This window comes from Sphaeramia orbicularis, chromosome 12 (genome assembly GCF_902148855.1).
Source record: "Sphaeramia orbicularis chromosome 12, fSphaOr1.1, whole genome shotgun sequence".
Taxonomy (NCBI): Eukaryota; Metazoa; Chordata; class Actinopteri; order Kurtiformes; family Apogonidae; genus Sphaeramia; species Sphaeramia orbicularis.
In genome coordinates this window covers 48,630,312-48,647,849 of record NC_043968.1, presented here as the reverse complement: position 1 = coordinate 48,647,849, position 17,538 = coordinate 48,630,312, and the positions used below count along the sequence as shown (strand labels likewise).

Sequence of the window (17,538 nt, the reverse complement as noted above, 5' to 3'; positions counted from 1 at the left end):
ATACTGTGACCATATTAAAGCTTATTGTAGCTACAGTTACATATTGTAAGCTTTTATTTTGAAAATGATCTGGTTCCACAGTGAATCTCCCTGTATGTGTATAATATTGGGACTTTTATTTTGAAAATGATCTGGTTCCACAGTTAATCTCCTGGCATGTGTTTAATATTTGGGATTTTATTTGGAAAATTTGTCTCTTTCTCAAATGTCTCTCAGGTTTGTTACTTCCTGGAGACTTTTATTTTGAGAGAAAGAGCCAATGGTGGAGTGACTAATTGGGAGCATCAGGAGGATTCCCAATGGGCCAGCTTATGTCAATCAGGACTTTGGGCCGGTTGGATGAGAAAAATAATTTATACACTTATCTGTCACTTCTCTAATCTTCTTGCATTCATTCTCCTTTCCTCTGACAGTGCAGCCCCTACATCGCAGTAGATTTGATGGGTTCTACCACCTGAGGGAATTCTTCCGTCCCAAATGTTTAAGTTGGTTTAGCCCACGAGTCATCTTTTCTAGAGCACGAGTCAGTCTGTGGTGATGGAGGGCAGGAAGAGGCCAGGTGGAACCGAAAAGGCCAGGTTAAAGAAAATGAAGCTACTGAAGAGTTGAGGGTGTATTCACACCAGGAAAGTCCGATAGTTCACTTGCTTTGGTCCGGACCAAATTTTTTTTTTTTTTTTTTTTAATTTGGTGCAGTTCGCATTCACACTGTACATTTTTGTAAGTGGACCAAAGTCTGTAAACAAAACCACGTGTGCTGAGGTTGGTCATCCATTGGACAGAAATGAACTGTCGATTAAAGCGCTCAATCCAAAGTGAAAGGAGAGAATCATGGAAATTTTGCGTGCTGTTTTTATCGTCATAGCGTTTTTTACAGATGCAGATGTTTGCACAAGTGTTTGAGCAACAAGAGCGTTTGATGCAACGTCAGGTTTACAATATTGCAGAATTCATTTCTCAACGATGCAGACACAGGGCAAAACGGCTATGGAGGACAGCGCTCATGTGCACATCATGTTGTGAGTGTTGATCTTATTCACACAAGACAGAACAAGTATGAAGCTGGAATTCTGCTACTATATGAAAAGACTGTTATCAAAAAGCATTAGTTCTCCGTACTGCTGACCTGTGTGTATCTATCCTATATCACCGTTCTGTTTAACCAGGGACAGAATTCCTTAACGCTGGTAAAGTTTGCTGGGGGTGATGAAGTCGTTTATTATTTTTTCTTTTCAAGCACAACAGACAATCTAACCGTCATCCTAATCATTCTCTCGCTGAACAAGCTGAAAACGTCGGAGTTTTTATGTGTCCTTTCTAGCAGTTGTGTTACATGCACATCTGCCCAGATGTTCTAAAGGCAGCATGTCTCTTCCGAGCTCCAAGTTTGACCACGGCTCATTTTCAGCTCCGTAGCCTATCCTCACTCTGAGCGCTTCTCTGGTAAAACTCTATTGTCCACAATGCTCGACACACGACGGGAGCTCGTTAGGTACAAAAACCCCAACTGTGTCGAATCAGGTCCGGGCTGCTTTCACACCTCAAACGAACTGCACCAGGGTTTGTATGGAACCGCACCGAGACCACCTCTTCAGCTGGGTCTCGGTTCGCTTGTTTGGTCCGGAACAGAGTTCGGTGGTTTTTATTCACACCAGCCCAAAAGGTCCGAACCAAGGGAGCAAACGAACTCTGGTCCGTTTTAAACGGACCAAACAAGGCAGGTGTGAATACACCCTTAGTGTAAACCTGGTGGATTTACCTACCGGTACCCTCGGTGCTGCAGCCCCCATTTGAAAATCTGCAAAAAATATTGCAGGGATTCAAACCCAGGTCTCCTACATTATAGTCTGAACCTGCTAGGTGTTGAGCTAAATCTCCACTGACTAGAGGCAGATCTATCTGATTGTCTTGGTACTTTTCGGGCTCTGACATTTATATTTAAGCTTCCAGGTTAAAACATATTGACGTGTATACAGTGTTGTGAAATCTGACCATAGTGCACAGTATGTTCTGTAAACAAAGCAAGCAGGAAAATGACAATTCAGAGACGGATATCATACATGTATGTATATTTAGCGCCCCCCTCTTTCATTTTTTCTGGATCTGCCACTACCTAACAATAGAGCACCTCTCTGTTGGGAAGAAAAATGCAATTTTAGATTATTTTAATTTCAATTTATTGCTCCTGTACAAAGGTAAATAAGTTTTCATCTTTATCGCATTTTTTTACCTTATAAATCTTTATTTGATTTAGATTTGAATTAAACATATTGTTAAAGTGAAGTGTTTTTGTTAACTTACAAACATACACTACCAGTCAAAAGTTTGGACTCACCTTGTCATTTAAATGGCATGAGATGGACCACAGAGGGCCAACATCACTGGGAACTCCTTCAAGATTGTTGGAAAACATTTTAGGTGCCTACCTCATGAAGCTTATCGAGAGAATGCTAAGAATGTGCAAAGCAGTAATAAAAGCAAAATGTAGATATTTCGAAGAATCTAAAATATAAAACACGCTTTGAGTTATGTCACACTTTTTTTAACTACATACTTCCATGTGTGTTCATTCATAGTTTTGATGCCTTCAGTGAGAATCTACACTGTTAATAGTCATGAAAATAAAGAAAAAACAGGTGAGTCCAAACTTTTGACTTGTAGTGTATACCTGAACTTATAACCAATAAAAAGGCATTGCTTGTTTAATTTATTCAAATTGCTCCTCCATGGAAAAACTGGACCGGTTTGGGCAGGAAACTCCCAGGCTGAAAAATGGACCCTCTCTGCCCCTGGAAAGAGTACACATAATACAGCATATAACTTATAACTAAAATAACTAAAGCTTTCAGATAAATTAAGTGTTGTATAAAGTGCAATATTTGCATCTGAAATACACTGGAATAAAAATAAAAATGTGACATTTGCATAAAATAAAAATACTCAAGTACAAGTGCTTCAGACACTTAACTCACTATAGTATCCTGTTCCCCAGAGATCCATCTGAAATCTGGTACAGAGGGTGTGGATGGAGCTGCTGAGTCTATATTATGGCCTGGACTATGATCGTATCTGTTCTCTGTTCCCGTTAACACCATGAACTGTATATTTCAGGACAGTAGCTCAGTCTGCTCCCGTTAGAGCCTCCAGAGCAGGGGTGTCAAACTCATTTTAGTTCAGGGGCCACATTCACCCCAATATGATCTGAGGAGGTCCGGACCAGTAAAATAATATCAGTGAAAAAAGACAAATGACATTATGATAATGTTTACATCTACAACATTTCCTTAAAAATCTGAATAACACAAACAACTTGAAATATCTTAAGAAAAACAAACGCAATTTTAACAATATTCTGCCTCAGTTTATCAGTTTATCATTTACACGTGCATCACAACTTATATTACAATTACAAATGCACAAAACATTTAATAACAGGCAGAATATTGATAAAAGTGCATGTACTTCTCTTAAGACATATCAGGTTGTTCTTTTTTTTTTTTTTTTTTTTGTAAAAGGATACTTCATTAATATAAACGTTTTCATGTAATTTTACTTTTTTACACTAAAACAAAGATGAACTCTGCAGTTGTCATTATTTATAGGTTGTTATGATAGTATTTTACTGGTCTGACCCAACTGAGATCTAATTGGTCTGTATGTGGAACCTGAATTAAAATGATTTAACATCGATTGTTAATATCTTAAGTATAATTTTTGCATCCCAGGGGCTGGACTGGACCCTCTAGCGGGCCGGATTTGGCCCCCGGGCCGCATGTTTGACACCTGTGCTCCAGAGGGTCCACAACACTGGCAACAGAGGCAGAAGTAACTTTATAGCATCATCTCCACAGGATGTGACTTTAGATAATGGGAGTTGAGTCGGGGAAGGAGGGGGTCAGAACTATTCTCTGGTCTTTCTGAACCTGATCCATTTCTTATTTAATCATTTAACTTTGCCTCTAGGGTGGCAGTTTAATTTTGCCACATTTACAAGTATATTTGCATTGTCTCAGTGAAAACCTGAGCCAGTACTTACATTTTCAGGTATATATTTATCAGAAATGACAGGCTGATAGGAGTCTGCAATGTGGAGACGAGTGAAAAGATGGACTGTTAAGACCGTGAATCATCAGATCGTGTTAGATGTCCCTGTCCCTGCTTTCAAGGGTATTCCATTCACTCGCAAAAAAACACATCTGAAAAATGTGTTAATCAGGCATCTGCCTCAGTGTCAAAGGTTCACTGTCAAATGCCAAAGGTTCCAAACTGACCTGTGGGATGAATTTGCAAAGTACAAAAATTACACTAAAAACTAGAGCTGCAGCTGTCAATTATTTTTGTAATCAATTCATTTATCGATTATTTTTTTCCGATTCAATTCAAATAAGTTATTTGAATCAGAAAAAAAAGGTAAAAATGTGAAAAATACCTGTCTGTAAGTACTGTTATATTTTAAGATGTTAAATTACTGTACATAGTCAGCTGAGGCTCCTTGTGTCGCTTAATACTTTTATTTTTGTGCATTAATGGAAGTCGCTAATAGTGTTAGCATACATATGGGATTTTCCGTGTATTTTAGCATCATGCTAATCACTATCATTAACTGACGTTTTTTTTAGTATTTTTAGAACTGTAGCTCACTATAAGTGAATGTTGTGTATGATTTACATATACAAAGCAATGATAGATTGTCTTTTGATGTTCTACACATTTATTTGCTCATAAAAAAATGAAATTACACATTTTGTTTTTGTATGTACAGTTTTACAGTCATCAAGTAAACATCCAAAACAGCAAGAAGCTTCCTGGGTGTTTTTTTTGAAGAACTGTTAGCTATCTGCACAGCTAGTTGACAAACACTAGTGAAGACAGAATAGGCCATGTACAGCCCAAATTTGACCTCATGTCAGTCAGACCAATAAAATCTATATTAGAATACTAGAAGGTCTCAAAACGTGTGTGTGTGTGTGTGTGTCAGCACGATTCTGACAAATTGAGATGTTTTCAACTGGCCAATTTGGTACCTACAGTTGAGGAATAGTCCCATCTCCACATTCAATATCTCGACAAGTTGATATAGGACCAATATTTTTTGTAGATATTAGTCATTTTTGGATACAATAGCCTTACAATCATGGAAGCGCAGTACCACGCTGCATGACAGGGAAATGAAATTAAAAACAGGAACATCGCATTTACCCCTGCAGTCTCGACATATCGCCTGCTGCCATACAGCCTGTGCGTACTGAGTGACATTTGAGAGAGAGAGAGACACAGACTTATATTTATATAGAGAGAGGTAGGTACAGCCTTACAGTCACGTTGACTCAGCTGATGAGAAGCACAGTACCACACTGCATGATGGGAAATTAAGTTAAAAACAGGAATGACGGATTTACTAACTTCGGTCCCTAGATATTGGTATTAATATGGCCCGGCCTGTGGCTCCCCACAGATCAATACGGAAGCATATTGCATTCACACAAAAAAATAAATTCGGCTCTGTTTTTCCAAATTAACAAGATAATTATGTTGTAATTATAAGAAAAAATAAGTTTAAAAAAAATTCAGAAAAACAGAGCTGATTTTAAATTTTTTCAGAAAACAATATCTCGTTGATTTGGAAAAACGGAGCCAAATTAAAAAATTTTCAGGAAACTATCTCATTAATTCGGAAAAACAGAGCCCATTTTTTAAAAAATCTTATTTTGTACTGTTTTATGAAAAAATAAAAATTTAGCTCTGATTTTCTCAGTCAATGGGATGGTAGCGCCTGATCCAGGCAGGAGCTGCTTCTACCTGTGCTGCTGAAAACCCTTCGGGGGAGCGTGAAGTTGGTTCCGTTCTCGTAATGGGTTCCGTTTGCGGAACCAATTCCGTTTAAGGATCATGGAACTAGTTTCATTTACAGAACTCAGAACCAAGCTGTGCTCCGACCTCCAACCCCTGCTTTGTGCCCTCAAAGCCCCGGCTCCTGTGGGGCTTAGAGGGGCTCTAAACGGCAGTGAATCAGGAGACTAAGCCTCTCCTCCATGGATTTAGTTCTGAGTAATGCTCAGGTCCGACAAATAAATTAATACACATTTACTCTCCTCTGCTGTTTATATTTTCTTTGATGCTGGCGAATGTCATTTTATTTGACTTCATTAATGCCAACTCCACCTCCCACATCGCTGCGTCGTGCCCTGCAGGAAGCCGGGCTACAGGCTTCGAGCGCTGGCTCCTGTGGGCTGGGCTGTATATGGCCGCTGAACTAAAATGAGTTGGTCTCCCTGGTCTAAATGATCCAATCCACCTATTTCTAAAGAATAATCAATGACGGTAAACACAATCCACACTTGCAGCTACTCCTTTTGATTTTGTAGCTTTCTTTTAGTACTGAATTAGAGTTTATGGGATTATAAATAGAGATAATATAAAGGGGACACTGGTATTTGTGCAATGTAAGGAGGATATTGAACGTTTTGCTTGTATTTTTGCCTTTGTGCTCATCTGTCTGTATTTGCCAAGAGTAGTTTGGGACTTACTTCCAGGACAAGGTCTGTAATAATTACAGAACTTAAAATCTTTCTATTTTTTTCTAAAGAGCTGGAAAGTCTAATAACCAGCCAATTAAGTGACAACTCCATAAAAGCGTGGTATTAAGATGTTGCAGGCTTCCGTTAAGGTTATTTCACAGCTCTAATAATATACTTTAACGATAGTAAATGGTGTCTGCTGTCCTCTCGGCTGCGTCTGACTTTAACTTCTGTTTAGTTTCAGTGAGGCCTGTGAAACTTTCTCCATATACTCCTGCTTGTTTGAGGCGAAGATTATTTAAGGGTCTATTCTGCAAACATACAGTATATTTTCAGTTAATTACTTCATAACACAGCACCGTGACAAACAACTGATTGATGTTAAATAAAAATATCCCCTAAAATTATATGTTTTTTTTCACACGAGAGGCACTGTGTTCTCTTTTTATGCCTTTGGTGTAGCTTTTCTCTTAATGAGAACACTCTCTACCTCTCAGGCATGTTTCCAGAGTCTCTTGGTCAAGAAAAGCAACAGGTTGCATCCTTTCTTCTTCCTGAGTGTTCATTTATTGATGCTGTTGTGCCAGATGCGCCTGTGTTTTGATTGTTGCTCATTATTGCAAACTGAAAATATATTAATTAACTTTACACTATTGAAGTGATGGGCCCATAATTCCTGTTTTGTGTAGCAGCCGTCCAATCTGTTCAGTAGCTTCAAGGATTATTTTTGCAAAAACTGCCAACGTACCCAAGTTCACACATTAGCTATTATGCAAAGGCGATGAGAGATTTTCGTTCTGCAAAATAATTTTTTAACATGACATAATAGCTGTTGTGTCTTTGCCTTGGACAAGTTCCAGTCAAAGAAAGGGAAAGTGTCTCCAGAATTCTGAGAGGTTGTAAATGAAAGCAGTTTCTTTACTAGAGCAGAGGGGCAGGTATTTAGAAAAAGACTCATTCCACTTCTTTATTTAAGGATAAATGAAAAGTACTAGCTCTGAAATGTGCTCAGAAAGTACAAAGAATCCCCTTGAAGACTTGTTTATTAGTTGATTCTGTTCAAAGTAAAATCACCTTGAAAGAACTTTAAAACAAATCTAACATCCTATCAAAAAAATGTGAAAAAAAAAAAAAAAAAAAAAAAAAATCACTTTAGCTAAACTGATGATTGATAAGTCCACCACAATGTGCAGATCAGGGTCAGTAACACACCTTATTTTGGTTTAGTTCATCTTAAACCTTATGCATTGTGTTTTTTCTTGTTATATTTATAGTGTATAATGTACATCAATGTGTACAACATAGGAACAACAATTTAAGGAATGAAAAGTTCAGATATTTGTACTAAAATGTAGGAAGTATCATCATCATCATCATTGTCATGTAAATTTAGGGCCGTTGGTGTTAGATGTCTTTAGTCTCTAAGGGATCCTTCCAACCTATATTCTGAAAACCAAAATTTAGTACCTATAGCTCTGTCTAAGTTGTGGAGCATCATTGATCAACTGCACACGGAGTCAAGACCAAAGTCGGAGATCAGGCAGAATCTTGAGTCACAAAAAGCGTTTAATCACATAAAATGAACACTGAGTTGACGTCTGCAGAAGCAACTGACTTTTTCGCCCTGGGAGACCACTTTTATACCATCAAAAGTAGGTTGGGTTTAGCTGCAAACCATACCCATTTTTATTTTGAACATTAATCTAGTCATGTCGGAAACCCCCCTTTTCAGCTTGTCCCTGATAGGGTGAGGTTTCTTTGGTGTCGGTTAGGATTGGTCAGTACAATACATATATACACATTCAACTGATTCCCAGTATTTGATTACCCTATATAAATATGTAACTTTTTCTCGGAAAATGTTTGGTACTTCCCAGAATGTTCAAGAATTTCCATTCACGTGTACTTCTTTTGCACACCACGTTTTCCGGAACTCTCCATGAGCTCACATGTTCTTTCTGCCCACCCCGTTTTGTAACTTTGCATAAATTCACGTGTTCCTTCAATGGCTGCACGTTTCATTCTTTTTGTGGGTCTCCCAGGAAAAAAGTCAACCACTCTGTTACAACCGTCACATTGTACTGAAATTTAACTTTTGGCATGCAAATGAATACTGTTTGAAAATAAAATGAATACTCTTGATCATGTGTGTATAGAAATGAATACTTTTGATTGTATGGATATAAAAATGCACACTTTTGATTATAATACTGATTTTTTGATACCACATCATCATCATCATCGTCCTCATGAACCAAGAAAAAATGAGTCGATGAACAGTGTCAAGATGAGCTATTGACCACTAGAGGGCAGTGAAGTTACTTTTTAATGTACTGTGCGTGTTTTGGCCGTGATTCTTCATTAAGTTGAAGAGTTCATCGAAAGCCTTTTGTTTTACTTTAAATATTTGAATGTGTTAATTTAGATAATAACTACACAGAAATGTTCCAGAATCAGGTGTGGTTACATCCTCTCCATACATAAAATAAATAAAATTCAGTTTCACTTCTCTGAGCATCAATGGACTTTAATAAACTTGAATATTAAAAAAGTGCAGAGTTCTATTTTCATTCCTCTGGATGCTTTCTAAATATTCAAGGCTATTCCTTTTAGAAATATCAATATCATCCACTTTCCTCCTGAGTTTTATAAGTATCAAATACAATTTAGGGCCTTTACTCTATTTTCCAAGAATGTAAAAAATAGTGTTTGGGTCATAGTATCTTTTGTCATAAATATCTGTATAAGAGCCGATTTAGAATTCATGATATTATTTATTAAATTGATGTTTGTTTGAGGTTAAATGAGTTTTTCTTGAACCTGGAATCTCACGGCACTGTACTGTGAAATGGAAAGTGTTACAATTCTTGACTGTCCCATAAATGTGTTCCAAGCAGCTTCATTCACATTAAGCCTCGCTATTGGCTCCAGCTTTTAATCTGAAAATCCAGCATGTCTCCAGTCCTTTAATGTAAACTGGGAAGGAAGCCGACTGACTCGATATCATCATCTGTGTTTAATTTTATCTTCTAATTTCATCCATATGTGCATGAGTTAACTGCGTATAAAACAGCTATTAGGCTGAAATACTCTGGTAAAAATGTTGACTCCAGAGTCATTTTGACACAAGGCAATGCAAGGTCGCATATTGAAGGAACTCAGATCAAATGAAAAGAATAGCCTTCAGCAAGCTGCGCTCCTTCTTTCCATCCACTGTATGGTACATCATCCTTATTAAACTTTAAACCAGATGCTACAGGCTACGTTCTGCAGCACTAGATACACCATGCTCTAGTCAAGGTACTGTAGACATAACACCTTAATATATTGTATGCTACCATGCAAGTAATGAGATTTTTTAATATAATTCCTTATACCCTGAATGTGTTTGCTGAATGTATGTTACTGATGTTTCCCTCTACCAGATGATTTTGTTTGTTTCTGTTTACTCTAAACCTTCCCACTCTCTGTTTCTCTGTTACGGGTGTCTAACTCGATGAATCTCGTTCATCCACCCAAATCTTTCAGCTCTGACTTTGCCCGCAGGAACTGGGTATTTTCTGTCAACCTAAGATGGACTGTAAATACGATGACATGGTACTTACTTTGTTCTGAATCCCTGCTCTCTCCCCTCTGGATCCCTCTTTTTAGCCACTCTTCCTCCCTGCACTGTGTGCTTCAGTAGATTAGAGTTGGCATTTGGATTCATCCCATCCCAGGTGTTGTAGACACAATGTCTCGGCATGTCCTTTGTCTTTTGACAGAGCATGGTGCTGAGATTCTACCAACTCGGGGCCAACATGAGGTTAACCGAAGGCAGACTTGAGCCTAGCCACCAAGGAACTCTAAGCTAGCTTGGCTCGACACACTAGCACTCACATTTTTGCAAATCTAAATCTCTAAACCCCAGGTTTTGTCTTGCTTAGCAGAGCCAGAGAAGAGGACTTGGAGTTTTTTCTTCTTTCTCTTTCTACTTGAACATCGAGGGAAATGTGCTTTAATAGCCTGCAGCCTCTTTAGGTGTCTTTCCACACTCAGGTTTTGATTGGCAGCCCAAGGGCTTAGGCAGTATTACCATAGTTATCTCACTACACCACATGCCTAACAGCACTCAAAGCCACCAGAGCTGTCTGTCACGCTTCTTAACTTGCAACCTATGGAGTTCACTCATGAAAGGGATAAACATGCAAACAGAGGTTTTACAAAAGTCACAAACTTTAAGTAGCAAACAGATCTGCATCGTAGCTGCTGCTGAGATCTGGGAGTTTACACTAAAATTAAGTGTTGATTTATGAAAATTACTCATGCTGACAAACTAACCCAGTGAGAACCTGCCTCATTGTGCCTGCTGGGACGATATCTGAATCTATCACTTCCTCTGTTGTTTCCTCATATTGTAGGTTGCTTTCTAAAGGTTGCATGCAAGGAAGTGGGTAGCTTTGTGACCTGAATTTTACATCTTTAGTCATTTAAAATTACGATGGACAGCAGTGACTTACAAAGAAAAATATCCATTTTTTAGTTATGTTTGTCATGAAATTTGTTACTGAAATAAATCCACTGAAAATATTAACGAACTGCCATTTTAAAAGTGAAGCATTTTAATTCAGATACAAGAGAATATGAACACAGCATTTTAGTGTTTTTAAAAAAGGGGGAAAAAAATCTCATATCCCATATGAGCAGCCCACAACCTCATACTCCGCTAAACCTAAATCCTTGTGTAAAAGGATCCAACTTAACAGAAAAGTATCAGGCTGAACAGACCAAATGTCATTACCTTAGACATCTGGAACCAGTTAATTGTCTGCTTTATGTTTGTTTCTAAAAGCATCTGTATAAACACTTGAGGCAACTTGGCAAACCAGCGAAACTCATCCACATGACATATGGACAAGAAAAAAAAAATCTGACTTACTGAAGATTCTTTAATCCTCCAATGTTCCAATGAGAGTACAGCCTAATGCCACCTGATCAGCCAAAGTTTTTGGAATCACATACACACTCATTCTACCAGCACCCCACAACCAGGAAGTGAACATATTCACACAGAAATCGACTAAAAAACAGTTAAAAACAACTCCAGTAGCTATTGACATGGACTATAGGACATGGGAAAATTATTATGTCATAATAATCTAAAAACTTTTTTTTATTATAAAGACATTTTTGCGTTTAAACAACTCTTCTACAAGCACATTTTAAGTGATGGCGCCCCCCTATGGACCATCCATCACTGTTTCTGATGTACATTATTTTCCTGGTTGGAACTTATGGTAACACTGTTCATCAGGACAAAATTCAAAACAATGCAAAGGCATAAATAACACAGTTAACATATACAGTATCTATATAAATAATTGTATCTTCCTGTTTCCCTCAGACTCTCATGGGATGGATCTGTTTGCAGTCGCCGTCCACGAGTTTGGTCACGCCATTGGCCTGGTCCATACCTCAGCCATGGAGTCCATTATGAGACCGTACTACCAGGGTCCTGTGGGAGACCCCCTGAAATACGACCTGCCCTATGAGGACAAAGTCAGAGTGTGGCAGCTTTACGGTGAGGGCCCATCCATCCACACGACTCTTTGTATGTGAGACAGAGCCAGAACCATTGATGAGCTTTGCAGAACAAGATTATTGATTAAGGGAAACATGGATGGAGTTAATTGGAGCGCTTTATGTTATATGACCTTATCACGCCATTGGCTGACGCAGACAGCAGCAGAGTGCAGAGGAGTGAGTAATGATCATGAAGGTGAGAATAAAGTGCAGGGAAGATTAGTGAGGGATGCAACTGTGAGGGAGTTCAGCTGAATCAAACAAACCCGGTCAAAAAAGTTTCTGCAAACCATGACTGTATGATCTCTGAAGGATCTGATGTATTTTTGACACTATTTCCACAAGCTGGAAGGTAGTCATGGTGGATGATGAATATAAACAAAACAGGACTTTGCTACCAGAAAGTGAAGTTCATATCCCAGTTTCTATAGTTTTTTAAGCTTATGCCATGAAATCACTTTGGTTAGTGTTAGGAAAAGATTGCAATTCAGTTGAACTGCTAATAAATACTTTGAGAGTCATTGTTTTTCTCATTGTTATAGATTTCCCACTGAATTAAATGAAGCGCTGTTGTTTTACTCTAATCGTAAGTGCTGTCAATGGACTAAATCTAACAATAAATGTCAGTAAATAGTTATATGAAAGCACATTTCTGAGAGTTAAGGTTAAAAAGAATCAAGATGCCAGGATATTACATCCATGTATCTCTGTTGATATGAAATGTCTTTTAGTTTAAAAAAAAAAAAAAAAAAATCAGCTTTATTGTTATAGAATACTTTACTCTATATCAAGCAACCTTAGTCAGATGACCCATAAACTGATGATTGCTTGTTTATTATTAATTCTGTTTTGGGATTTGGTTCTTTCTTTCTTTTGCTTGAACTGAAGAAAAATTGTGAATATCCCCCCAGGGAATTAGTAAAGTTTATCTGTGTCTGTATTTGTATTCTAGTTACAGTGTTAGAATTAGAAAAGAACTGGGATCAAACAAGTAAAAGGTAGAGGGTACTGTATATTTTATATCCCACGATACAGTGAAACAAAAAGAAATGCAAACAATATAGAATATAATATTGGAAGAAAGGAGGTTATTGTGTTTCAAGATCAGATATAAAAGAGTATTGATTTTCAGCATTACAAAAGTTCAGGTCATATCAGTAATGCTGTTAGAAAATGTGAATTGAAATTCAGTCCTACACTTGAACTACCAGTCTGTTGGGCTTTTTCTTCTTTATCACTAACTCTTAAATTAATCAAGTGAGCATCAATTTTGTATAGTCATTTGTCCTTCACTGTTGTTTTCTGAAGGGGTCAGAGACTCTGTGTCTCATACAAATCGACCCGGCAGTCCTTCCCAGACGGCTGAACCCCCCGTCCTGCTGGACCTTCCGGAAAACAGATCCACTGTCCTGTAAGTGCAGCATCCCATGTCTTTAAAAATACACCAGGAAACTCTCAGGTATGAAGTCATCTACCTGAGCCTCTTCCTCACTGCTGCTTATTCCTGTATCTTTTTGCTATGTCTCAGACACACACATTCATGGTTTATCTTTTTCCCTCTCAGAGCTCTATTCACCCTGTTCCCTGCCGTTGTAAAGATAGTGAGGAAAAATGTCCCCACTGACCTGAAACACACATGCTGCTTCTTGTGGTCATTCATCATAAGATATCTGCACTGCTGACCCAAAGGACCAGGTTTTATGGCTACACTATCCCATCCCCCACTAGGAAATATCCTTTAAATATAACCCGTTGTTTCACTGTACCTCAACTAATAATGAAAGAAAAAAACTAATCAATTTCTGCCCAGAAGTAAAGAATTGTTTATCATTTTCGCAACAGCAACTCATTATGTATTCTTGTTAACTTGCCATAGTGCTATTCTCATAGATTTCCCATGTTAGGAATTATTTACAAGCATCAGCTGACACTTGTTGCTCTCAAAGTGATTTAACAATACCATGACTGTTCAAATTAATTGGGATCAAGAGAGGCCGCCTTCTGCAGGGAGTGATCAGATTGTTGTTGTTTCGATCCACACTGATAACAAAGCCCAGTACTCCTTGATCCTCTGTGCACAGATACACACCAGCAACACAAAGATTAAACAGCACTTCTTACAGCAGGCGTTTTAAACCCTTTTTCACAGCACAGTTAGCCTTTTGCCACCTCAATGAATCATTTTTCACCAACTCCATCAGGTCACGACATGTGAAAAAGCTGGATTATGCTAAACAGGGGTCACAAACGCTGACCACTAGGCAGCAGTGTCGTGTTAATAGGGATCTGAATGGAGATCTTTGTTGATATTATGAGAGCTGAAGGCCCCCCACTCACAGTAGAAGCCCTGTGTGCTAATCGCTTCATCATTGGCAGTCGGGTCACGTCACCGGTTTAAATCACTTATTAGCCCCAGGGACAAATGCACTGTGGGACCTCAGCATGTCAGCATGGTAGTGATTCACCTCATGTTTAGCCAGTTTAATTGAACATATGTATGCATGCTTTCGAACTCTCTATCTGGGTGATGGCAAACATCATGTGGGTTGTGTTTTTGAACATCAGTGAAGTTAACTAGGTTGGGATTTTTTTTGATGAAAATGCACTTTAAGGTCCGGTGTATAAGATTAAGGTGGATTTAGAAGGATTATAGATGCTGAAATGGAATATGAGATTCATAATTAGGTTTTCTGGAGTGTATAACCAGACAAAAATGAGAACCACTTTCCTTTAGACTATATGTGTTTATATCTGCAAGTCGCTTCCACAAAATCCATTATATTGCGTTGACATGTTTCTACAGTATCTCCAGCATTAATGTGCATTACTGTTACCTACTATGTTTATTTATGGACCAGCTCAGAACAGACAAACCGAATACTGGCTCCGTCAAAGGGCTTTTGAATTTTTTGCAGCAAACCTAGGAGGTGGAGAGGGCTTATTCAGCAGGTTGCAATTTGCCACTTGATGTAATTAACATCTACAAATTGAGTCTTTAAGTGAGTTGTATCTTTACTTATATTGAAACCCACTAAATACATCTCAGAATTAGTGTCCTATAATGGAAACAGTCATCTTAGGTGCACTAATAAACTTTTATTATCCATACTGAGGGCTGAACTAAAGCTATAATGGATTCGTGCCTGTGCAGTCTGGGCTTTGGATATTAAATTCTAAGAGAGTCTTCCTTAAACCTACACTTACATAGTGGCATTTTTGTTAAAAAAAAAAATTAGGTTCCATGTGTTAATGATCATGCACTTTGGCGTGAGTTGTTTATAAAGGTGAAACTTTGTGCAAAAATAAATTTTTGTTGTATTAGTTTTGTCATTAATCTTTTATTGTTTTTTAATCTTCACTTTGGCTTTAGTCCTTTTTATTGATAATTATTACTATGCAAATAGTTTGTTTTTATTGTAGAATTGGATTCTTGTAGTGTAAAGTGCTTTGTGATCTCTGTGATCTCTGTAATTACTTACTTTATAACTGTGTTATTTAGTAACTAATTACTTTTCTTTCCTTCTCATCTTATCTTTCAGTCTTGCACGAGATGCCCCAGACAGATGCACCAGCCACTTTGACGCAGTAGCTCAGATACGAGGGGAGGCTTTCTTTTTCAAAGGTATTTAAACTTAGCAGAGAAAGTGGAGAGGAGATGCTGACCGATAGAGAGTGACAATGAGAGTGAAAAGGAAAAAAGAGGTGAATGGAGGGAAGATAAAATGAAAGAACAGGAGACAGGGTGTTGGGCATAGGACGGAATGGTTGCTCCAGCGATCAATAGAAAACCAAGTCGTGTGTGGCTCCCAGGGCTCGTATCAGGGGCTCACACACCATCCCACACTTTTCCGTCTAAACAAATTGGTTCTATAAGACAGAGGCATGCTGTGTGCATCTTATCAGCTCAGCTTGAAATGATCTCTGTAGCTAATTAGTCACCATCAATGGTATATGTGCAAAGCAAGATAATATTAAGGCAACAGTATCAAGCCGTAACCCTTGATTATACTGCATTTAATTCATTACACCAATTAGAAACAATATTATACTAAACATGAATAAAATATGATTTGAAGAGAATGTTATGTATGAAGATTTAATTTGTCTTTTAGTCTTGTTGAAATAACTGAGCTGTAGAATTTGCAGTAGGATTATTAAAGGTATTGTATGAAAGGTGCAAACTAATATGTATGTACTCATGCTCCTTTTTAGGGAAGTACTTTTGGCGACTCACTCGAGAGAAGCACCTGGTTTCTCTTCGTCCGGCTCAGATTCATCGTTTCTGGAGGGGCTTGCCACCAAACCTGGACAGTGTGGATGCTGTGTACGAGAGGCCTGGGGATCACAAAATAGTCTTTTTAAAGGTAAAGTTAAAGAAATTTGTTTGTTTTCTGTAAATGTATTTACACTGAATATCTTTGCTTCCTCACTAATCCATGTCCAATTAAATATGGACAAAACCAAGGGATAGCATCAGCAAACACCTTATGTCGTAACCTTGCTGTGTTAATAGACTCAGATTTGACCTTTAGGAGCCTTATCAAATCTGTCACTAAAACAGCTTTATACCACCTTAAAAATACAGAGTTCAGAGTTTTGTGTCTCTAAAACACCAGGAGGTGCTCATCCACGCCTTCATCTCCAGTAGAGTTGTAGTAGTGCGTGTAGTAGTAGACACAATAGATTTAAGTACTACTACTTGTCAACAAATCACTAGTGGCTTTTCCATTAGATATATGCACAAACCTTTACCAGTATTTACTAAATGTCGAAAAAACAGTACTACGTAATGTCGTTTTTTCCATTAAATCACAAATGCGATGATTTCTTTATTATTATGAAATGACACAAGAAGTCGTTCCATAAACATGGCGACGAACGTAATATCATGTTGATTTACAGTATATTCATTATTATTATACATTACCCCTCTATCTTGTACTAACTTCAAAAATTATTGTTTCCTGGTGTGTCCACACATAACACACCATGTTTCTTTTAAAACTCTTCTTTGGTTGTTGTAACGTCTGTCAACATCTGTTTTTTTTTTTTTTTTTTTTTTTTTTTTTTTTTTTTTAATTCAAGTGACGAGTTGCAGAGGAAGGTCTTTCCATGCAGTTTTGCGTGATATACCAATTGTGCTGTGCCTGAAAAACCACCTCTTGCCAGCGCAAAAACTTTTAATTGAAAAATGAGACCTTTGGCGAAATTGTCATTTTTCCAGTAGGTACATTTTTATGTGCAAGTTATATTCGCGCAAATTGAGGGTCAATGGAAAAGTGACTAGTGAATGGTTTACGTCCAGAATACATTAGTGATATGTTTAAGGAATAAAAAAATGAGTAAGACTCCTATGGTCAGCTAGTCAAGCCCAGACTAAAATGGAGAAGCTGCATTTATTTATGCTATGGTGCAAAGAACTGGAACAAAAAGAAGGTAGATTAGATTAGATTAGATT

General features: G+C 37.9%; 1 protein-coding gene across 1 annotated transcript in view; it reads left to right on the top strand.

Annotated features, from left to right (window-relative positions):
• mmp17a (matrix metallopeptidase 17a) overlaps positions 1-17,538 on the top strand; it is a 161,188-nt gene that overhangs the window by 128,360 nt on the left and 15,290 nt on the right. Inside the window, exons 5-9 of the mRNA XM_030150753.1 lie at positions 11,902-12,078; positions 13,389-13,491; positions 15,620-15,702; positions 16,293-16,444; position 17,347. Coding sequence (XP_030006613.1) covers positions 11,902-12,078; positions 13,389-13,491; positions 15,620-15,702; positions 16,293-16,444; position 17,347 — 516 coding nt within the window. The remainder of the gene's footprint in view (positions 1-11,901; positions 12,079-13,388; positions 13,492-15,619; positions 15,703-16,292; positions 16,445-17,346; positions 17,348-17,538) is intronic.